General features: G+C 43.0%; 1 protein-coding gene across 5 annotated transcripts in view; it reads right to left on the bottom strand.

The window, feature by feature from the left end:
- Positions 1-25,262, bottom strand: part of LOC132977268 (glutamate receptor-interacting protein 2-like) — a 160,848-nt gene that overhangs the window by 111,458 nt on the left and 24,128 nt on the right. For 2 of the 5 annotated variants that reach the window (XM_061041769.1, XM_061041771.1), the window contains exon 1: positions 21,625-22,228. The exons of the other annotated variants lie outside the window; for them this stretch is intronic. In XM_061041769.1, the coding sequence (XP_060897752.1) occupies positions 21,625-21,679 (55 nt within the window). In that variant the 5' untranslated portion in view covers positions 21,680-22,228. Of the gene's footprint in view, positions 1-21,624; positions 22,229-25,262 lie in introns of those variants that run through there. 5 annotated transcript variants of the gene reach the window in all.

Raw genomic sequence — 25,262 nt, 5'->3', positions numbered from 1 at the left:
GCTGAGTCGCTCCCATGTTTTGTTTTTTTTCCACAACACTCTCCTCCAAATATACTGTAGCTCCTAACCACTGAAGGAAAAGCAAAACAACAGTCACACTGTTTGAGGGAGTTTATCGTCTACGATGGCGCAACAATCTTGATGATCAAAGTGTGCCGGACGATCAACTAAGCTCTGAACAGGATTTCAATAATCGGTGAAGACATTTATGCAAACACAAACTTTCTGGGGAAAACAAGAAAGTTTATCATAAACAGAAAATAATCTCGATAAGTTTGAAATCTAATGATTTTTTCTTCCTTTTTTGTCTTTATTGGAGAGGACAGCCGAAGAGAGACAAGAAATGTTTGGAGAGGAGAGAGAGCGGGGGACGAGGTAGAGGTCGGATTTGAACCGACGGCCGCTGCAATGAGGTCTATTGACTCTACACATGGGGCGCACAACATAACCACTGGGCTATCTGGCGCCCCATCTAATTATTTTTTAATAAAAATATAATATCCTGTATTCTGCTCCGTGTCCTGAATTCTCTGGAGCCATGGCCCTTGTCATCCTTCTTCTTTTGAGATCCGATATGAGACGTTTTACACTACAGAGTAGTAGAGTAGAGTCTCCATGTGATACTTATATTAATAATGCAATTCATTCCTGATGTGGAGTCAAAGTTTGGAGAGCGGAGCCACTGCCGTTTTATATGAGTCAAATAAGCTCATCATTCAGTCACATTTAAATACATCGTCCAAAAATGAAGATAAATAAAGTGAATCAAACTCTGAATCTGTCTTAGAGCTCTTATAATTCAAACTCCTGGTTATGTTGTTTAAATTGTATGAGCGTTGGTTTAAACTCTCTTTCAGCAGTTCTCAGCTTTGACAATTTAGGACTTTACCGTCCTATAAAACATGGACGTTGTGTCGATGACGTCAAACATTGGTTTCCTAAGATGCGTTTTGAAGCCAAATAATGGTGGTCGCTAGGGCTGAGAATCTTTGGGTGTCTGACGTTTTAATTCGATTCAGAATCTATTTTCGATTCAAAACGATTCCTGATTCAGAGTCTATTTTTGATTTAGTACATACTTCAGGATCTACTCCAATCATCTGTGAGACTGGCTGAATCGTGCTGCGCCATTTGGGATTCTAATGACCTAGAAGAGCTAGCATTAGCACTTAGCAAGGAATGACTGATTAGCCAAAAAAAAAAAAAAAACTTCTGGAAGTTATGAATCTATTTAAAATCTCAAAAGATAAGAATCTGTATTTTTACAGAAACCAATTGTGGACCCTAGTGGTCGCCATATTGGCAATACTATCTCCAACTAACCTCCAATCAATCTACTAGAAGGCAAAGCTGGAACTGAGGCGGGCCTTGAGCTTCAAAGCTACAACCTGTCAATCTGACTGTCAAATTAGCCACACCCCTAAATTATGCTAATAATGAGCTACTAACACCAAAACTGCTTTTGAAACCAGTTTGTAAACATGTTTATTTCTGCTGTAAAATATGGGACCCAATGGGGATTCCTTGGCTTTTGGAGCCTACCTCTAGTGGACTAAGCTAATGTTTTGCACATTTGTAATAACTTTTTTGATATTGTTCTATGTATTGTCGAAGCAGCAATTTCCCAGTATCCAAGACAAATTTCTCCCTAGGGAGACGAATAAAGAAACCTTGAACTTGACCTTGAATCTGGATGAACTGTAGTTTTGTGCCCTTTTTTCAACACCAAAAAAGGGTGTCGACTAAAAATTACATCAGGAAACTGTTATAACTGTGTATAATGTAAAACACAATTTCAAGCCCTGATATGCAGCACTCTGGGAGTCTAAAGTTAGAGACATACTTTGAGCTCGCTATGGGTTTCTTCTCTTACTCTCAATGAGTCTCAATGACGGCTTCCACTCTGTGAACAGTTAGAAGACAGCAGTGAAGCCGTTATCGTTGTTATCCGAGCTCGTAGAGTAATTGCTGAAACAGAAGCTTTTCAGTGAATCTTCTGGAGGCTCTCTGCCCGAAACAGAAACAAGTCGTCTCCAGGAGCCCGAGGAAGGAATTCATCCACGCTGTGACGAATGAAATGAGCCTTGAACAGGAAGGAAGCGCGCGTCACTTCCAGGCAAACACAGGGGCATCGAACCCACATTTATAATACATGCAAGACATGCCGCCGAGCGGAACAAATGTGGGGAATAAATTCACATTCAATTTCTAGATTACAAAGAGCAAACCAGTTATGAAAGATAACAAACACACTGTAGTTAATTACTGCGGGTCCTTCGGGGTGGGGCCTCAGCTTTTTTTACTCCCAATTTCAACATACTCGCCAGCTCATGGCTGCGCTCCCTGAAACTGACCCAGCGCTGTCCGACGGAGCAAAACCATGGCACTGACAGAGTCTGTTGAAATTAAGAGTTAGGGTGAGCCCCAAGGAAAAAGAGGTTGGGAGTCTCTGCTTTAAGGAACCGACCTGGGGGAGGGGTTACTGCCCTTTGTGATGTCATGAAGGGAAAATCTCTAAACGGCCTGTTTGAGCACACATTTGGTGGGGTTTGTAGACGGACTAGAGACACATGTTAGAGTTAGAGGAACATGGTGAAGTGGATTTTACAGAATATGTGACCTTTAAAAATGTGTGTGTTTATCAAATTGTCCAAATGTGGTCACTTCTTCCTCCAAAAAACAACAACATGGAGACATCCAACAAATACTTAAGGCTTCAAATGAGGGGTTAACAAAGTAAAGGTTGATTTTAAAGTCAACCAAGAGCAGGATTTTGTGGACAATCGACTGACAGGAAGTATTTTATGAGTTGTTAGATCAAGCTGCTTAGGTCATTACTTTGCAAAGATTCTCCCTCCAAAGATAGCAAACCGTCTGCTCAGTTCTTAAACAATGTAGTTGACTCCATCGGGCTCATTTAGAAAATAATTTACCTCTTTATGACCGTCTCATAAAAATTCTGCCACACACAGATATCCAATATTGAGGATGAAAAGAGATTTTTTGAAAGCACATGATTGAGATTTGAGATTCTCTAAACTATTAGAGTCCCCCTCAATAGAATAATCAACCTGTTTGAGTCCTTCTTTGGGCTTTCACTTTGTGTGCAAGCTGTAATTTTAACGGCTGAACTGCTTCAGTTTTCGCTCCACAGCAGATGTTTAATATCTTCTCTCGTCGTGCAAATAATCATAAATGTGGAAAAGTTGTGTGCCATGAGCAGAGTAAAGAAAATCCCTCGTTCCGAAGCTTATAGAGGAACTGCTGGTTCCATTCTTTAAAGTGTCACCATAACACTTGGCTATAAGTGAGGATTTAACCATCGACAGTGTGATAACAAGCCCGCCTTTAGTCTGCGGACCCTCGTGTCACCCACAATGCTCCACTCCACGAGAGATGAAAAGTCTTAAAGGAAATGAGACGTCGCCAAGATTCACCAGATGAGTCGCAGCTTACAGATGAAATCCTGTTGAATCCGAGAGCGAGCAGACGGCGAGGGTAATGCTCGAGACGCTTTATTAGACTCATGACTGTAATCCCACGGAGCAACTACACAAGATACCCTCTGCGCTGTGCTTCACTGAGCATGACTGTGTGATTCTTTTACATGTCACTGGAAAGCACAAAACACAGTGACAGTGATGAGGTCAGAGTTCATCTCCAGTAAGAGATGGTTAAGGTAAACCCAGAGAATGCTCTTTATGCATCAAACAGGCCGACATCATATAGCCAGGCTGAATCGGTCTGGGACTAAATCCAACATTTTTCACTTAAAAGAGCTCAAATCAGGGAGACGTTGTGTTTGTTTGCTTCTTTAATCTCTTGTGTTATCTCTTTCAAATCTGTGGGATTTGTCATGTTTGCATAACTCTGCCAAAACATACAAGCAGCCTCCCGGATGGAGCTTATTTAACGTTTCAGATTTACATCGACAGCCACAAATTTGTCTTAGCACTGATTTGTCTTAACAATGATTTCACAGACACATTTGAAGCCCTTCGATCTCTCTTCCCTCGGCTTTGTACTCGCTCCTTCAATCTGTTCCTGCACATAAAGCTGGAAATAGCCTGAGATACATCTAGAGAAAGATTTGTAAAAAAAAAACATGCAAATCCCACCGTGTACCCAACATGAATACTACCCATCATAAAGGTCTGGGAGACCTTTAAAGAGGACATATTAAACCCCTTCTCCACCTTTTCAAACAGTCCCCCTGTGGTCTAAATGAAAAATCTTTGCTGTGCTTTGGTCAAAATATAACATGAATCAAGCACCAGAGGAGGTTTGTGACCCTGTATAAACCAGCTCTCTCAGAACGCTCCATTTTGGTGTGTGTGTCTCTTTAATTGCAATGACCCCCCCCCCCCCTGAGTTTTCCCTGTAGACATCACTCCATCGCTAGTGAGAATAAAAATGGCCGACCTGCGCAAAAGTTTTGTTCTAGGCTGGGGGTGGAATCCATGGGTGGAGATACCACGGGAGGGGAGGGGATTTTTTTTTAACCAGAATCCCACTGTGACATCACAAGGAGAGCACATTTGAAACAGAGCATTTTACTCTGTGTTGTTAGACTTATGCAGACCACAAACAAAAAGGACTGGATGGGTTTATTTCACATTCTGTGGGTCAGTAGACACTCAGGTTACCCAAATATATGTTCAGAAACACTGTACAAGTGGATTTTTCAGAATATGTCCCCTTTAATATGTCCACATACCCTGCCCTGTATTTAAAGTCTGAAGGCACAGTGATTAATAAATGAATAAATATTAAAGGTATGTTGAAGTGTTGGCTTCAGCAGCTAGTAAAAAAGCCTAAATAAGCCACCTTTCCTTCCTCTAAGCTACATGGGAGCCAATCATGATTCAACAATCACCATCTACATACACCTCAATCAATCCAACACTTGAACCAGCCACCACCACTCCAGCCCTCCCACAGCCTTCCACGGTTAAACTGGGACCACCACAGTGAATTTAAAAAAAAATTGGCGAGACAGTGATGGGTGAAAAAAGCAAAATGCATAAATACAGAAAATGATCCATGCTGTTAAGTTAGAAATTCAGTTTCCTCAGCACCTGTCTCAGCCGCAGGTTAGATGACAGTTCATGATGTTGAGTGACAACTTTTGGAAGGCAAGACGCTGACTAATTGAAAGAGGAGGGGAAAGTATATTTTTACACCCGGGAGGCTTGTAAGGTTTAAGAGGCAGCAACTGATAAATGTTTGAGGATGTAGGATTCTCTTCACAGGTGCAAACATGGAGATGTGTCTGTGATCCAAAAACACGTCTGTGAGGGGAAAACCGCCTGCATAATCATAATTATTTCATTAGCTTAGACAGCAAGGTTACAGACAGGGAGCGAGAGCATGGAGCCCCTCGGGCAATCTGCCACCACACAGTACATTTTGTAAGCATCGCGGCGGCATCTCGGTCATGCTCCCCTCATTTAACCGGCGCGTTAACGTGTTCCAGGGGGAGCAAGCGCAACAGAGCGTCAGCGTGTCAGAGTCTAATGCCTTCCCTACGTCTGCTCTGAGCCTCAGGAGATCGCTGATGGACTGGAACACTGAGATAATGAACATCAGAGTCCAAGGCCTAATCGACATGTAGGCGGGTATTTTTAAAAAAATGGATGTTTCCCTCCTTCATTTCTAAAAAACATCTTCAGCCACATGAAATTTCATGAGCATGCCAAGTCAACAGCAATGTCCTTGACTCGAGAAATTTTCTATTTAATTTTTAAAGTTGTCCCAACAACCCACAGTCCGACCGGGTCTCGTCCTAAACCGGCAACGTTGGAGGCGGGGTTTGTGTGGTGGGAGTGTTGTCTGAAGCAGCAGTGACCTCCGTCGTCCAATCAGGCGTCGCTGCTCGTCCACATAGTGGGAGAGTAACTGTGTGTGTATGTGTGAGCGTGTAAAAAGTCCAGTTAGCATCGATAGCACCAGCGATAGTTTGGTTACGTCTGCCATCGCACCAATCTCATGGAAACTAAAGTGACCGTGTCTACACAGAAACACCTTAAACAGAGTTTCTGAACAGCTTCACCCTGGAATTAGTTTTACAAAAGGAGAGTTTAAAGTGACCTGAAATGTTGTTTGAGTATGAAAGGTCAAAACACAAAAAAGACGTTTAAAAAATAGAGACGAGGTCTAAGAAGTGCATTATGTGCACCATCAGCTCTGTTTCATGCTTTAGTGGGTGTTGTACTGTGCAGCGTTTTCCTCCTCCACTGAACCCGGGGACGTGGCGTCCTGAAAACCTCTCAATAGAAGTGGGGCATATTAGACACACAAACACACAATCCCTTTCATGCTCTCATTCTTTCTAGCTCTCTGTCTTCTTTCAAGTGGAGAAAAAAACGCAGAGGAAGAAACTCAAACGTTGTTTTTTCTAGCGAGTGTCTCGGGTGTCACACAGTCTTTGTCTGACTTTTAGAAACTCCAAACGTCTCAATGTCTCCGTGTAACTGGGATCCTTTTCAGGTTAAGAAAATCAGAGCTGCACATGACTCAAAAAACATCTTCAAAGGTTTTATCCAGAAGTTAAGATAGTTGCATTTCAGTCATGACGGATCTGAAGTGGCACAATCGGGTATACTGAGAGAAACGTTATTATCTGGAGATCGGATTTAGAACTGACGACCCTTATTAAAGTTCAATCAGGACATTATTTCTTAAGTCAAAGACTCTTTTGACGGGCTATTAAAGGTCACATATTATATAAAGTCCACTTCACCATGTTCCTCTAACTCTAATGTGTGTCTCTAGTCTGTCCACAAACCCCCCAATGATGAGAAAAGTCCATCCTCTCCGTCTTTTGCCTGCTTCCACTTTTCAGAAAATGTGTGCTCAAACAGGCCGTTTGGAGATTTTCCCTTCATGACATCACAAAGGGCAGTAACCCCTCCCCCAGGTGGGTGACACTCCCACAGCTAGGTGTTTGTTCTGCCCTCTGAGTCTGCCTTCTCACCGTAAACAATAGAACATGGAGCGAGAAAGCCCGAGCACACCCAAGCCCTTCCAGACAGGGGGCGTGGTCAGACACAGCTTTACATATTTAAAGGTACAGACACAGAAACAGCCTGTTCTGAGCAGGGCTGAAATAGAGGGGTTTATAGACATGATTAAATACAGGATCAGAGTGGATTTAGAACAAGAAACTTCACACACATGTTTTGAGGAGATCTGAGACTTGGTTGAAGAAAAGGAGAGCTTGTATATTTCTTTTCTAGTCTTCTGACTACTCAAAGCTCTTTTACACCGCAGGTCACACCTACACATTCAAACACTGATGGTAGAGGCTGCTGTGTATAGTGTCCATCAGAAGTAACTAATCTCATTCATACACATTCATTCAGCAACTTGGGGTTAAATGTCCTACCCAAGGACACGTCAGACAGCCACATGTCTGATGTGTCCTGCAGGAGCTGGGGATTGAACCCCCAACCTTCTGGTTGAGAGATAATCGACTCCACCAGCTGATTACTGATTACAGCTACTGTCAATGTTGTAAATGAGGATATATTAATTTTAACTTTAAAAAAAAATATCAGAATTATCACGTATACATCTGTAAAAGTAATTTTTTTGTTAAACACATTTGAGATATGCTGATAGAGAATAGGGCAGATATTTTCCAGCACTTTCACTTATTGTTAGTTATTTGCTAAATTGGCCCTGAGAGACGCGGGCTGCACTCAGCTGGTAATCATCTCCCTCATTTTCACAGACAAAAGGAGACGTCACTCTATCCATCCTTACTGTGAATGGCTTTAAAGTGTTTTATTGTAGGTTGAATTACATCTTAAAACACTGTGCAGATGCATTTCAGTGCTAATTGTCTGTAAAGTGGTGAGAAACAGAACACATCTCTTTACTTCATTTCCTGCAGTGTCTGGTCTTTCAGCTCTTTAGGACTGTTATTACATCGTGTAAATATCTACTGTGAGTCTTTTTAGTTCTTAAGGGAGTGAGGAATTAGACATTGTTGACTGTTCTTGTACTATGTACTGTTGGTCATATTGTCTCTCATAGTGCAATATACTGTATGTTATGTTGTGTTGTATTGCATTGGTATGACCTTTCCTGTATCAAACTAAACAATAAAAATATTGCTTGCGTCACTACAAACAGCCACTTAATGCAAAGTTGCCTATTTTGACAGAAAACAACAACTTTACCAGCAACATATTTACTTTTATTTATTTATTTTAGGTGCAATAAAGTGACAAACTGGTGATATACAAATGAGGCACAAAAACAAACAAACAGACAAGGTCAGGACAATGACTCCAAAATACAGTAAATAATAAAATAAAACAAATAAAGACAGCAAAATACTACAAAGCTATTATTTTTCTTTTCTTTTCTTTGGCCGGCAACATATTTAAGACACTTTCAATATCAACTAGAGCCTGACCGATAACTCGGCTGGCTGATAAAATAGGCTGATATTAGCATATCCAGTGACTATCAGTATCAGCTAATTTTATCTCTGACATGCGCTGATATTACTCGATTTATTCAGCAGTCAAACAACATTTCATTTGAGTGTCTTTGTATTTCACTAGCAGTTCTCTGTCACCAGCAGAGGGCGCTGTATGGACTACAACAAGCATCATCACTCTGCAGAGTGTCGAGCGGTGATGCACGTACATGCTCAGTTACTCTCCAGTCGAGCGGCCAACTTGTCTTCATTATAAATCTTTTCCACAAGTGTTTGATAACTGCATTTGGGGAATCAACACAATAAATGTGTATATCTATATCAGTTAATCTACAGATTGAACAAAGATCTAAGAAAGATATCGGCCAATTTATCGGTATCTGATTTTCTCTCTTCCCAATATCGATATCATCCCCAAATATCCCAAATCAGTCGGGCCCTATTATCAACATGTTTGCCACTTTACAGCTTAGTTTAGAAATTAAAAATCTATTGTGTGTATAGAAAACTTCATCTGTTGTTAGGATTCTTTTTCCATCAAATTATTGGAAATGAGCAACAAATAAATCTCATCTGAACCCGCAATAGAAATGGATGTGATTTTTTTTTCTTACCCGTGTCCTTCAATGTACATGTAACACAAGGGTTTAACAGTGAGGAAAGAAACAAAGAAGGAGGAGAATAGAGAGAGAGAGAGACATCTGTGAACGGCGCTCTCGAGGGAGCGAGGCCTCACGCTTGGTTCTGTATCTGGTTCTCGGTGCTTTGATGCCACTCCTGCTGTCTCCTCTTATACAAACAGCTAAACCCTTGGATTCAGCCGGGGGATAGACAGTGGCAGCTTACATGCATTGTGAATGTGACTTGTGAATCTTCAAAGAACATCCTGTGAAAACCTTTGATGCTCCCCGTGGTGTGTGTTTCCAGAGCGCTCGTGCAGAAGGCCACTGCGAGGACTGAGCTGGCAGAGGCCTGGCCGTCTCGCCGGAGGACATTTTGTCAGCTGGTGTTTGGGTCAGTTTCACTGAGAGGCCAATCTGTCGCCACTTCGCACAAAGTACTCTGACACAAATGGTGTTGTATAACACAATGTACCGTGCGGAGTTAACACCCAGGACCATAAAATATTCAGAGCGCTGTTTTTTTTTTTTTTTACAACGTTATAGAGTTAAACTAAAAGGCTTTATGTAAATTTTGAATGAGAGACCTTGGGGTTTCTAAAAGCACTCCGAGTGCGAAAAGGATATTAAACTTCCTTGACTACTTGGTGAAGTGCTGTTTACATCATTCCGCTTGAATCTGTCACATACAAGGGGAACATGCTGACAGCTATCTGGCTGGGGCTGAATTGAACAACAGCTTTAAATCCCTTTCGAGCTGCAGAGGTGCTGCTCTGTATCAGGAGGTGCACTCTTACTATTATCCAAGAGGAGCAGATTTAAAGAGCCTAAAAATCTCATTAAAAATGGCTGCATGAAGGTAACAAGTTACCTAGCAACAACTGCTGTGGAGCTGTGGGGGGGGGGGGGGGGGGGGGGGGGGAAGAGAGAGACTGGATTGGATTTAAATCTGAAATCCAAACCTTTTCATTGTTTTCTCAGGAGGAGCACGTTGACCACCCTGTCATTTATCTACTTCTACTCTCAGACTCACGAGAATTACATTTTGGATTCACATCTTGTGGAATAAAAATACAATTTTAAAATAAATGCACGCAGAAAGAGATGTGGCGGAGAAAACAACGGAGGGGAGAAAGTACATAATGTTGTTCAGAAAATTCCAAAAATGTGCAACAACAAGATAGGGTCTGACAGGCAAGGTTTGCGCAGAAATAGAGAGCAAGGATGAACGTGCATCCTAAAGGGTGCCGAAAATAGTGAGATTAAAGGTGGATACTCCTGAAAACCAGGGAAGTAAGTGTGTAAACTTTACAAGAAGTTCAGCACCACGGAGAGCGTGTGAAGGCCAGAGATCAGCACCAGGGACAGCGCCACAGGGAGAACACTGAATTATGTGTGTCAGAGGATTTTTTTCTTCCCCTGTCCAGGCGCTCAAATCGAGCAGACCCTGGACCTGGAGACACAGCTGACCGCTCAGTTAACAGCAGCAGAGCCTTTTTATCCGGTCACGCTCGCAGAAGAAGCCTCTGCTCGGAGGAAAGAAATTCAGTCAAACGGCAGATCGTCCCTGCAGAGGAGCTAAATGAAGTGGAACCAACCCAATAAAGCAGGGCAGTGTCGGGGCTCAGCAGCATGTTTTTCTATTCCCCCCAAAGATGAGAGAAGCACAATCAGATCCTGACACCTCGACACGCTGACACATTCTCAAGACCTGCGGGGAGTTCCAGCCGCCATTTCTCACAAAATGTCAAACAGCCACGGCGGCTTTTTTCAACGTTGGTGTTTCTGAGTTCATGTTGACAACTTTCAAGAACATTCCCAGCGCTGCAGCTGACACTCATCCGTGTACTAAACGCTACAGAGAGAGGCAGCATCTCCAACTTTTAATGGTTCAAATGTACAGAACCCTATTGATTGTTAAATACCTCAAATATATTCACAAAAATCCAGGAACATTTTACAACATAAAGGAATTGAATTTGCACCATTTCTACCCGGTATGGGAACCAGTACGGCCCCTCAGATCCTCCAGTTCCTCTCTTTTAGTTGTTCCACAGAGCAGGACAAAAACCTTTGGTGATGCTGCTTTCAGCTGTTACGCTCCGAGACTGTGGAACAACCTTCCTGAGGTCCTGAGCGGCGTCGAGAATATTGAGATTTTTAAACGCAGTCTTAAAACTCATTTAATTTTATATAGTGCTTTATATAAATTCAAATCTTATCATTATTGTATTGTCTTTTTTATCCTACTACAATATTTTTATCCTTTGTATTAATTCTAATATCTTGTTGCTTTTATGTGTCGTATTTTATTTTTTCATTTTCATATATATTTCTTTAATTCTTATTGGTGTGCATTAGTCTCTCAATGATTTTATGAACTACTTTTTGGTCAATAACTTTTCTGCACTCTTGTAAAGCACTTTGAATTGCAATTTAATTTGTCTGAAAGGTGCTATATAAATAAAGTTTGATTGATTGATTGATTTTGTGTGCTAGCAGAACTCAGCATCTCCAGTGGAACAAGTGAGAGAACAGAGGAGCAGGTCTGTGTGTTTATACAGTATGAAAATACAAAATTACATTGTGCTATGTCATATTATATGAATTTACAACGGTCTTATTCACATGGGTCCCTCGATAAATTAAATCCATGGCTGCCTCAGGGAAAACCTAAGGCGCTAATGTTTTTAAAAGTATATCATCTTCCACTCATGTTTCCTTTAGTCCGTTTTAGCTAGAACCTTTTCTTATCGACTGCAAACAGATCTACAGGGGCGTAGTTCGGTCTCACAGCCGAAACACAGAGAAAAGCTATGATGTAACGTTTGCATCGGGTGCTTCTGCTCATTGTTGCAGCCTGTTGCTTCAATCTGCAACTTTCTGGGATCCGTCCGCTGCAGTGTTAACCCCCGACTACACTCTGCACATGTGTAGTGCCATTTCTAGCCACCAGTTGAGCACGCCACGGGCCAGTGCTTCAAGATCAATTCATCCAATTTTAGCGAGTTAAAACAGTATGAAGAGAAGAGAGAAGGCTTTTACACGATGGCTCCACATCGCCTGTTGTGTTCAGGCTCCTGATCTGTGGGAGGACTGAAAGCATTTGCAAAGACTTTAAAGACTTTTAAGTTGTGTAATGTAGAAAACCCTCCATGGGATCGGGCTTGAACGTCAGCAGTTACAGTAAGAGAAGACGAAAATCGTGCTTTCTATTGCAATCACTGCGGGGAAGTCTCCACCTACAGAGAGCGATGAATCACCAAAAGAGCTCGATGCAATATGCTTTATCCCCCCTCCCAAAAAAGAAGAAGAAATGAGCAGCAGGGCTGACGGGAGATCTCCATCTGCACACTACACCCACTGCTGGCCACAAGTCAGAGAATGTGAACAGAAGGATCTTGACACAGTTTTCTGGAAATATCTCAGCAGATGCTCCACCAGTAATAACTTTTCCATTCCAAGAATGCAAGATTTATTTTGTGCAGATTGTTTCTTTAAAGTAGAAGCACAGCACTCCAAACTGTCGTACTGGACTGTTGATACGAAACCAGCTTTTCCAGTTATGCAGCAGCAGATAATACTCAAATTTCCATGTCAACATTATATTTTTTAAAGATTTATTTTTGGGCTTTTTCCACCTTTAATAGGACAGTGGATAGAGCTGGAAATCAGGGATAGAGAGTAGGGAATGACATGAGGGAAAGGAGCCATAGGCTGGATTTGAACCTGGGCCGCCCGCTTGGAGGACTATAGCCTCCACACATGGGGTGCGCGCACTAACCACTGCACCACCAGCGCCCCCACCATGTCAACATTATAGTCTGTAAATATTAATGTTTGAAGTCTGAGTGACATCACCCGTCTGTTCCTGCAGGGGGCGCTGGAGGCTCATCTGCAGCAGCCGCCATGTTGGAAATGCTGTCTCAGCCGAACTTTCAGTCAACCTAACGACAGGCTGAGAGCTGGAGCTGAGGCGGGTTTTAAGCCTCCTGACAAACCGTTACAGCACGCCCACCTGTCAGTCATGTCAGCTAAACGCCTAACTATGGATAACGCGTATCGTTTTCAAAATCCAAATGGAGCGGTTTTAATAAGATTCACCCCCCGTACAGTGTGTGCCAAAGATGACAATAACTAATCAGACCTATTTCACTTTTTGTACCAGGTTGTAAACATGTTTATTTATGTTTTAAAAACGGCTTTTTTTTGCCTGTTGTGTGTATGTGACTTCCTGTGTTCCTGGAGCCAGCCTCTAGTGGACACTCCGGGAACTGCAGGTTTTTTTTCACTTCCGCCCTGGCTTCATTTTTTAAGACCAGAGGTTGCCGCTTGGTCAACAGACATCTCTTCTATTCAAATATCATGTGTGGAAAAGATTCCTATTGGCTGGGATGATCACAGAGACAGAGAAGCTGAGCAGACAGATTCAGATACACTACAGGGACTTTATGTTGGCCACCTCAGCTGCTTAGCTCAGTGAACCGTATTAACCTCTTGTCTAATGCACACAGCAAGACCACTGTTCTATTGATTTCTGCAGCTACTGCTCAGTACTCAGCGAGGGATCCTGCCCTCATGATTCCTCCACACGCAATTTCACCCGGGGACAATCTTCTAAACACACACCTTTCTCCTTCTCCTTAGTACAGACTCAGTTTAATTCAGCGACAAGTACAGCTCAGCTTCACTGCAGCCCAGAGGTGATAAGTGAGGAAAGCTATATGTGGTGCTTGCTATCACCCTGAAGCCATTACAGTACGCATTCTTTTTTGCAGCGTGTTTGAATAATAAAACAAAAAAAAAACAAGCCGGATCTGGTAAAATCCATCATGAGGCTCTCCCCCAAAGAGCTGAGATTCTGTCAGCTCATCCATGAAGTGCTCTGAGAAACTTTTCAGACAGACTGAATATTTCATATGTTGTGTATATGCAGCGCTAGAAGATAACTGGAGAAGGGAAAGTTCTGGACTGAGACTGTCTGAATGTTCAACAGTGTGACTTGAGATTTTGTAATAATTGCAAGAAATAAAAGACACACAGCTCCAAGATAACATGCTAAATCCAGACTAGTGGTACTAAACATGAGGGTTTTTTTGATTGAATTTGATTTTACCATCATTAAAAACTCATAAAAAAATATATCCTGATTTTGAGACTCTGACTTTTTAGCTGTTAAAACAAACTGAGAAAACACACTTTTTGATTTTGTCACACCTTAATACTCTCAGTACAAACAATGTGAAAAATAATTTGTGACAGAAAGAATGCTTATATCACAACTTTTAAAAAAAAATATTTATCAAATCTTTTATTGAAATTTATGTGTCAAATCTTTTAATTGAGTCCAAATGTTTATGTGTGGGAATAAACATCCCGGAGAAAAACCCACGCAGACACAGTGTGAACATGTAGAGTCCTGACTGACAGAAACCAGCCGGCTTCTGTCAGTCAGGACTTTATATGTTCCCACTGTGACTGCTTGGCCTGTTACAGCCTGCGTGTTGGGAGAAGTTGGGGCTGGGGAGGGGCTGGAGAGGCTGGGGTTGTTACATACGGTCCCGCATCTGCTTCTTCAGATGCTTGTAATGGCGGCGATAGATTGGAGTGAGGGCCTTCTTGATCTTCCTCCATGTAGAGATCTCCTCTGGCTCGCACATTTGTTGAAGCATCTCAGCTTTTTCCTGCAGCGTCTTGGCCTCCTCCTCTGATGTCGGATTGGGTGACAGCTCAGGACACGTGTTGGTCTTGTCTTGGAGCTGGTTTTGTAAGCCCTCCACATGCTGAGGCCTGACCTCCTCCAGTTCTATCTGGAGACTCTCAGCCCTCTCTACATGGAGGACCTCCTCCTGCTCACTCAGCTGTTGAAGCACCTCCGCTTCCTCCTGGAGCGTCTGATTGGCCTCCTCCTCTGCTGCTGTTTTTGATGAAAGCTCAAGACACTTGCTGTTATTTTCTTGCAGCTGGTTTTCTAAGTCCTCCTCATGCTCAGGCCTGACCTCCTCCACTTCTTTCTGGAGGCTCTCAGCCCTCAACCATTGGAATTCCACAAATCTTTTGGGGGTACACAGCCTTCTGCAGTGCTTCATTTGTCTTGGCCAGCGCTATCAGTTCATCGTACAGCTCAAGGCAGTGGCTCCTCAAATTCAGACAATCACTGAAGGCTGCTTCCTTCAACTTCCTTCCTTCCTACACTGATATTTTTTTTTCTTTTAAATCACAAGAGACAATATTGTCAACACTTTCTCTTCCATTTTACCATTTTAAAGCAGTGGAGACACAAAATAATAGAAAGAACCATCTGTTCCATCAACAGTACTAACACAACTAGCGGTGCATAGTCATACTGTTCTGCATAAGTCTTACAACACAGAGAAAAATGCTCTGTTTCAAATTTGCTCTCCTTGTGACGTCACAGTCGGATTCTCGTAAAAAAAAATCCCCTCCCCTCCCCTGGTATCTCCTCCCATGGACTCAAGCCCCAACCTAGAACAAAAGTTTTGCGCAGGTCCGCCATTTTTATTCTCGTTAAGGAGTGATGTCTACCAGGAAAACTCAGGGGGGGGTCTCATTGCATTTAAAGAGACACACACACCAAAACGGAGCGTTCTGAGAGAGCTGGTTTATACAGGGTCACAAACCTCCTCTGGTGCTTGATTCATGTTATATTTTGACCAAAGCACAGCACAGATGTTTCATTTAGACCACAGGGGACTGTTTGAAAAGGTGGAGAAGGGGTATAATATGTCCTCTTTAAGGGGACTGAGGGCTCTGTTTATTGGACATAGGCCTACTCATATTCAAAGCAAATGATCGCAAAATATTAAAGCTTCAACCACATATATCATATATACTGAACCCACTTTTTGGTCTGAGTCATTTTGATGATAATTTGTTCCTGAGGGTTTTTAAAGTGTTGTGGAAAATCCAAAGCAGTGATACGAAGATGAGACGTTTTGACATCTGCTGCTGATGAAACTTCAGGCAAATGCTGAAAAGCAAAAAGTGCAGTCGATGATTTGTGTTCATCTGCAGCTGCCTCGGTTACATACTCCCCTCTCCAAACACCATTCATCTCCACACACACTCACAGACGCTCTCTTCCTCACACACACACGCACGCACACGCACACACACACGCACACACACACACACACACACACACACACACACACACACACACACACACACACACACGCGCACACACACACGCACACACACACACACACACACACGCACACACAGTCGTGCACACAGTCTGTCAAAGTGTGGAGTGTTTAATGACACATTTCTCACTCATATGGAGAAACATGCCAAAACACAAACTCACACGCACTCATAGTCAACACTCACTTTACACACAGACCATATGGACGCACACACACTCATTTCACCTGCTCAGTCAGCCACACAAATCCACTACACTATCACACAGACACACAAACAAATACACCCCTTACTGTGAGCTGTGGCCTCATTCATAATGGAAGTCAGTCCGACAGAGAGAGAGAGAGCAAGTGAGAGAGAGTGAGTGAGAGAGATTTAATGATCCCAGCAGCTTGCACAGATTTGGAGATCAATCTCCAAGACAAACTGGCCCCAAGCTCCACAACCAACCATGCTTCTTACTCCCTCTTTTCACACATCACCACACACACACACACACACATCACCACACACACACACACACACACACACATCACCACACACACACACTAGCATAACTTGTCACACATGAAACATTGTACACAGCTCACACACACTATCCCACCTGCAGCAGCACTGTGCTGCTCTAATGAGGAGCAGGTAGAGTTCTCCTGTACCTGCTGCAGTATGAGCACTTTGGTCAATATTCAACACCGGGCTAAGAACTGAAGGTTACTGGCACCTTGAAAGACTCATATTGTAGTATTGATAGATTTATAGGAGCTTATATTAATAGACTATTTATGGAGGACTCAAGGACACATGGACAGGTACAGAAGTTCTCAGTTGTTTCCAGGAACCCCCCCAGGGGTCCTTGAGGTAGTTCCAGTGGAGCCCATCAATCAATGAGTCTGTAGGTTTCACCGATTTTCTAATAGAAACCCCTGAAAAAAAGTTTTCTCCTCAATTAGCACAAGCATAAAAATACCAGAAAGTTAGTAGTGAGCTGAAATGTGTCAATGCAAATGACAGAATTTGCATCCTGACTTTTTCCTGCTAGCCTTCTGGTAAAAATGTCTGCAAGAAGTCAGCGGGAGCCAATGAGTGAATGCAGCAGGATATATTCAGAAAAGTTCACAACAAGCGGACAGACAGGGGTTAGGATGTTTACATCACGCGATCAGTGGAAAGTTGTGCGCATAATGAAACAGCTTCATTACGTTTTCTTATCTCCAGGAGGCATTATTCTTCCCTGCTCTATGGTTGATAAAGTGAATATCTGAAATTCCATCTAGCATCGTTTTAGAGGCAGGTTCCCCGGTTCATGGTGAACTAGACTTTAGACTTTAGACTTTAGACTTTAGAAATGTAAGAATCCTAAATAGCCGAGTTCTGCTAAAGCTGTCGGTTCATTTCCCTCCTTTCTTTACATAGTTAATGAGATGCATAGATTTATTTTGAGGTAGCTTTCACATATGGACTCTGTTGTGCAATTTCATTGGTCCGGTTTGCTTTCACACGTCAAGCAAACAAAAAGCATGTCAAATGTTGTGTAGCGTAGCCACCCACCACTAGGTGGGGCTGTAGCTCTGGTCAGTGGCTACTACCATCCATCTTAACGCTGCACTATAACCTTGAAGTAAAAAACAGCACGGCGCAGTTTGTCAGTATTTTGATCTATAAAATGGAGATAAAGTTCTACGTCTGCTGTGTCAGGTTAAACTGAGAGATCCACCCGAGCGATGTGTACCCACACTTAGCACAGACATGTGGACGTTAACCTGCAAGGACGACTGAAGGCTGGTGTTGTTAGCGATGCTAATGTTAGCTGCGCTCAGCAAACCTAAATGGCATTGTTTACAGTCGGCCAAATTCCACCCACAATGCACTGCTTTTTGGTTCACTTCCCCTCGGTTTTATGGATCCCGTTCTCGCTTACAGAACACTGAACTGTGGTGCACTTGGAAGTGAACCAAGACCCCCGTTCTTAAGCGGACCAGAGTTTGGTTCTTTGGTCCACATCACAGTTCGTTTGAGCGTTCAAACCAAACCAACCAAACTATCCGACAGAGAGCACCAGAGTTTGTTTCAAACGGACCAAACAACTCAAGCGTGAAGGCACCCTTAATCTCTAAATATTGAAGGCATACTTCAGCTTCTTGTTTATTTTCCTTTTCATATTTTCTTAACGTCTTGTGCTGGATTGATTCTTTTGCTTAGGCCACGTGTCTGAAAGGAGGATTATTAGAAAAATAAATCATTTCCCAATTTTGCACCAACTTTATGAATCGTTTACCCAATTTCACCTCGAAGACAAACAAACAAATAAAAATAAATCTGGTTATAGCGATGGCTGCAGGTTCCCTGATGATAAATAATAAACATCCTCCTTTGCTTCATTTCACATAATTGAGTGGATTTGTTCAGTAAAACCGGAGTAATGTTCTTCATATTCTCCAGTCATAAAAGTTTATGAAGTGAAACTCATCAGGCCAGAGCTCACTAAAGTAACACTACCTCTCTCTCTCTCTCTCTCTCTCTCTCTCTCTCTCTCTCTCTCTCTCTCTCTCATACACAAACAAACCAGTTATTCCCCTCACACTGAATTATGTACTGCACGGTATCATCGACTGTGTAAAAGAAGTGAAAGTAGCCAATGAGACGTCACTGTAGACCTGACATGTAAAGCCTTGAGATCATTTGGCTGTTGTCATCTCTTTGAATAGTTTTTATTTGAGGTGATGATTATTGAACAATGATTTGATATCCCCCCTTCTATGTGCCTGTGTTTCCTCTCCCCCTGCTGGTCAGCGTTCACATCAGTATCATCGTTCTGTACTGGCGTTCACTTGCGTTTGTACACAGTCTGATACACCCGCTGGCTGAGTCCGTCCTGCTAACTGTGGATGTTTCTGATATTTCAGCGACGCCAACAACGACCCTCATGCTACGTCCACATCCACCGTCAAGCTCAGAGTGTTATATCGAGACACTTAGCAGGTAATAGACCTTACTGGCTATATTACAAAGACCCGGCCTATCCATCATGAGCACTTTAGCAAAGCAGCAAAAGTTACAGTGGTAAGAAAAAACTGCCTTATTAAAACAACCTTCACAGGCCTAGACTGCGCCGGGCTTGGAAAGGGATAGGGGAGAGATGGGATAGATAGATACTTTATTGATCCCGAGGGAAATTCAAAGCATCCAGTATCAGGTTACAAAGACATGACATGAAACATTTGTTACAAATTAACCACAAACCGACGCCCCCCCCTTCCGTACATATATATTAACCCGAAAAAAAGATTTAAAGAATACCCCTACTTTTAAAAAAAATAGACTTATACAAGAACCCGTGCAGCGAAAAAAATATATACGGTGAGGAGACATTGTGAGGGTCTGTATTTTAAGAAGCTGATGTTTTATTTCACTGATAGTCTGCAGAACTGTAGAGGAACATCAGGCTCCATTATCACGTAGTGACTTCAGTCCGTAATGACCCGCCCCTTTGAGCGCACGTCTCCATTTCTCTGCTGAGTCTGCAACAGTTTGTTCAAATCTCTAGATTAATCACGTGTGTCAATGAGTTAACGGGAACCGCCCAACTTAATGAACATCACGTTGTATGACAGAGGACTTTGAATTAGATTCTGAGAGTATAAACTCAGGAGGACGATGTTAAGTGAGGGGATAAATCAACTGAGAAGTATGTAGGACCATTGCTGGTAGACTTTTAATACGATGTGACATCTTCTACATCCAGTGGAGTCGCCCCCTGTTGGCCAGCAAGAAGAACACAGCATGACACTCAGCAAATGGCTGAGGTCAGATTCGAACCCACAACCGATGTGATGAGGACTAAAGCCTCTGTACATGGGGCGCACAAAATAACCGCTAGGCTATCGTCGCTCCAGGTTTCGTTTCCTAATTAAATACAGTCTATGTATGTCGAAGACCAGAGGCGATTCTGGAGTCTATCAGGGCCCTCCATCCACCGTTCATCATCTTTAAGTCTCCCCGTGTTCCAGCGCGTACCCCTCTTCCTCTTTTTCCCCCTGCAGACAGATAATATTTTCTCATTTCCCTCCGGTGACTTTCATTGACAAACTTTGGTTTTCACAGAAATGTTGCATTGAACACTTAGCAGGGCAACCAGAGTCAAAGCTGTCGGATGGGGGGCCCCCTTAGGGAGGTCTCCTACTGTCATTGCAAAATTTGGCACATTTTTCGGCCACTGCTGTGGTTTAAAGTTTGTCAGCCTTCGGGGTGGGGGGGGGGGGGGGGGGGGGCAAGCATTTACCTGTTTACAAGCAGCACCTCTATGGAAGATGTCGATCACACTGTTTTCTTTCTAAAAAAAACAGAGGACCCCATAACACCATTTGGCACAATTAATCACCTTGGCAACTGTAAAGAAACAAGAAAAAGATCAGAATAAGTCGAGATTCTCCTCTCAGTTTGGAAGCTTGAAAACGTTGTTATGTCACTGGGCTTCAGGCTAAGACCAAAATAATTTGACACTGAGTCAGACTGAAAAAGAGCAAGATTTCATCACTGACGACCAACTAGAAATATAATATCCATCCTGCTTGACTTCAACCTCCCGCCAGTCACTTTATTGTCTCTGTGGGAGAAAACCTGAAGAAATCAAACACCAAAGCTGCTGCTCAACCTGAAACTATTCTCTCATCTCAAACTAAATCCATGATATCCCAACAGGATCTGAAGAGCTGTTTGCATATGAAAGAGCTGCACATGAAGGCGACATTCAGTCCGCGCTGCATGAATTCAACCGGACGCAGGCGGCCCCACCTGTTGTGAAAGTGATCAGCGAGGCTCAGAGTGCAGAACAAGACCTCCGAACACCGGCCGCGCTCCTCTGTTTACTCACATCGAGAACATTTAGATCGACTCGCCGAGAGGAGGACACGATTATTCCCACTTCTTACGGCTCGAAGCAAAACATCATTCAGAGTTCATGAGGCTTCCTGTGGACATTCAGCCTTTGAACCAAAGACAGGAGAAGAAGAAGAAGAAGAAGAAGGAGGAGGACAGATGACAAATGAAACAGTAATAACCCCAGCAGGAGGCAGGCTCTCCTCGTGGCGCACACACATTCACACACGCGCAAATTCACACTTTGAGGGACTCCCACAGCATCGTAATTAGCTGCTGCACTTAAAAAAAAATACTCACAGTAAGACACTCGAATAATGCACATGCAGCACTTAAACACACTTTAATGATTCAAACAAACAAACATGTAAACTCTCTGTCAAACAAACACACACAGCGGTGTGCTGTTAACACACAAACATCAAAAAGCATAGTTGACAGTCCTCTATCTCTCTTCCCCTGACACACACACACACTCAAAAGACACACAAAAACACACACACACTGTACCCTTGATTCGGCGCCTGATGACCCCTAAGCGGCACTTGAGCGAAACGGAGAACATCCTCACACTCTCTTCTTCTTCCCCTCTCTCTTTATCTTCTTCCTGCTTCCTCACTCTCCCTCCTCCTCCGCCTCCTCCCACTCTTCTTCTTCTTCTTCTTCTTCTTCTTCTTCTTCGTCCTCAGTCAGACATAGTGTGAGCCGAGTGAAGGATGGGGAGAGAGAGAGAGCGAGAGAGGGAGAGGAGAGAGCGGCATTGGAGCGTTGGCCGGTCACATGGTGAAGACAGAAAAGAGAGAGAGAGAGAGAGAGATTGAGCGGGAGAAGTGATTACACAGACCCTGCTCTGCCTCTCTCTCTCTCTGTTTCACCTCTGTCTCTCACTCTTGTTGTTTACTTTCTCTCTCTCTCTATTTTTCTCTGTCTGTGTGGGAAGTCGTAGAAAATTGAGCCGCTTCACTCTCCTCCAATCTTCTTCTTTCTCTTCCTAACTCACACTGATATGCTCTCTCTCTCTCTCTCTCTTTCCTGCTTGTTTGCTGTCTCTCTTTCCTCTTCAAAATCCTGACACATCTCTCTCCAAACCTTCTTCTTTTTAAGTTTTCTATTTCATCTTCTATGCTTGTATCTTTCTCCTTTTAAGATGCCATAATGGTGGAACTCAAGATTGGATAGTGTGTCGGCCGGTTGATGCTTTCACCTCCTTGTGTCAGACTAAAATATCTTAGACGTATTTGATGGATTTCTCATCTCCAACAGTTAAACCTTCAGCAGCTTGGTCAATGGTCAAATAATTCACATTACGACCACCAATGTCAGAGCCAGAAAATTCTGATATGAATGTTTTCAAGAGGTCAACTTCTAACCTATTTTAACGACACAAAGTTTTGATTTTAAATATATGTTACCTGTTGATGTCAATCTGTCTTTACTGCTCTAAATGTTTTACATGTTTGGTTTTTAAAGGAGCAGTATGTAACTCTGACACCTAGTGTTTAAAATGGGTACTGCAGTCTAAATTCTAAACATCATATAGAGCTGTCCCCCCCTCCTCTCTAGAGTGGATGCTCACACAGGTTGCCATGTGGTGGACTCTGAAACTTCAGTGTTTAGCCAGCTCTGCATCGGTCTGTAAACCTTTCTGCGTTCTAACCTCTCTCCATTTTTCAAAAGCATCTCCAATATTGATCCTAGTTTGAGCACGTTTCTGCTCGTGGAGCTTATTAGAAACATGCAGAGGCTTTTTAGGTCGGGTACAATCACTTCTATCTGAACCAGTTCTCTTGCCCGCTTCCATCTCTGCAACACCTGTTGGTTTTCTGTTTTCTAACAAGAAACTATCCAATGCGCACTAAGAATACAGCCTATGGGTGTTGATGGACGTTGCAGCCCAGAGCGTTTACCAGAGTGGAGCTGACATGCAATGCAGACGTATCTGGTGGAAGTTCTGGGTTAGCAGGTAAAAACGTTTTTTTTGTGCTCTTCCGTCCAGCAACACCTGACACTCCAGTGAAGGTTCACACCCAAAGGTGACCCCTGCTGGAGCTACTGGTGTCTTACACTTTTTGTAACTCCTGGATAATGTTTGTGAGCCTGATCCAACTTTCTGCAGGAAGACCCCATTATTGTCCCCCAGGGGTCTGCTCTATTCAGGTGAGTTTCGGGGCTGTGATTTATTTACAGGCGAGATTTTGAACTCAATCTAGAAAAAGGAACTCCATTTGTCTCCCTGTTTTTCTACCTGCAACAAAAAGTACCGTTTAATTATGTTTCCCCTTTTTCTTCACAGATTAAACACTCAATCCAGTGATTATTTTCATTAAAAAATATTATGACTTTGCGATACCTCTCTCTCTCCCTCTCTCTCTGTTGCCCGTCCCCTCCAGCCCCCCTCCCGACACTAATCTCTTTACGCTCCTTTTTCGCTCAATTTAACCTCTCTCACGCCGCATCACTTTCTGCAGGGCTCCAAATTCATCATTGCACTGGATAAATCTCTGTCTCTCTCTTTTATTGTCATGGTAACAGTGTTGAGGGAGTGGAGGGTGGAGGGTCGGTGTGTGTGTGTGTGTGTGTGTGTGTGTGTGGGGGGGGGGGGGGGGGGGGGGGGGGGGGTTGAAGGGTAAGCTTTAGCAAAATAACAAGGAGATCAAAGCAGCAAATGGCTGGGCTCAGCAGAGCAGGGATGAGAATAGAGAGACGAGGAGGTGGGGTGATGAAAGGGGAGCAGAGGACGGAGGAGGAGGAACAGGGAAGACCCAAAAAGGTGAGGGAGTGAAGTGAACAAGCGAGAGAAGAAGACGGAAAGGGAGAGGCGAAAAGTGAGGTGAAGAATAAAGCTGTTTAGTTGAGACGGAGATTACAGCCCACAGAAGAGGAGAGGAAAAGGAGGATGAAAGGAGGACAGATGAGAGGTGGCGGCTCAGAGAGAGGAAGGAAAGGAGAGATGACAGGTGACGGCTAAGAGGAAGGGAGCAGAGGAAGTGAAGACAGGAAGTGAGAAGCATTAGAGCGACATGACTCAGTGAATGCGACACATCTTGTCAAATTATTTGACATGTTTTTCAAAATAAAATACTAAAGTAAAGACATAGCAGTGTTTTAGAGATGCTGGAGGAGTCAGTGTTGTGATGAAGATGAACAAATCATCCACATAGCAACAGTCTATTTTAGGTTTCAGTGTGTTTAATTTACAGCCTGGATGTCTCTTTCTTAGAAAACACTTTGCTATCCTCCGCTCTTATCTGCTGTGACACCTCATTCTTTAATTCATTTTTTTCCATATGTGCAGCTGCATGGGTGATGGGGGTATTTGAATTGTTTCATTTATTATTCATAATGATATGGTGACCATTGGAGTTGCCGCCCGGATTAGTTCAGACAAACATAATAAATCTTTAACACCAGTTGTGGTTTGTTTCACCAGCTAAGTGTGAGTTGTGTCTTAAGTTCTGTCCACGATAAACACTATCCATCCATCCATCGATTTATCCATCCATCCATCCATCAATTTATCCATCCATCCATCCAACCATCCATCAATTTATCCATCCATCCATCCAACCATCCATCAATTTATCCATCCATCCATCTACCCATCCATCCATCCATCCATCCATCAATTTATCCATCCATCCATCCTTTAATCCATCATCCATCTACCCATCCATCCATCCTTTCATCTATCCATCCATCCATTCATTCATTCATCCATCCATCCATCTACCCTTCATCCATCCTTTCATCCATCCGGCCATCCATCCATATACCCATCCATCCATCCTTTCATCCAACCATCCATTCATTCATTCATCCATCCATCCATCAATCCATCCATTCATTCATTCCTTCATTTATCCATCCTGCCATCTATCTACCCATCCATATACCCTTTCATCCATCCATCCATCATTTATCATCCATCCATCCATCCATCCATCCATCCATCATCAATCCATCCATTCATTCATCCATCCATCAATTTATCCATCCATCCATTCGGCCATCCATCCATATACCCATCCATCCATCCATCCTTTCATCCAACCATCCATTCATTCATTCATCCATCTATCATCCATTAATTCCTTCATTCATCCATCCATCCATCCATCCTGCCATCTATCTACCCATCCATCTATCCT

The sequence above is a fragment of the Labrus mixtus genome, chromosome 7 (assembly GCF_963584025.1).
Source record: "Labrus mixtus chromosome 7, fLabMix1.1, whole genome shotgun sequence".
In the NCBI taxonomy this organism is placed as follows: domain Eukaryota; kingdom Metazoa; phylum Chordata; class Actinopteri; order Labriformes; family Labridae; genus Labrus; species Labrus mixtus.
The sequence above is the reverse complement of the archived record's forward strand: the minus strand, read 5'-3'. Positions and strand labels throughout refer to the sequence as shown.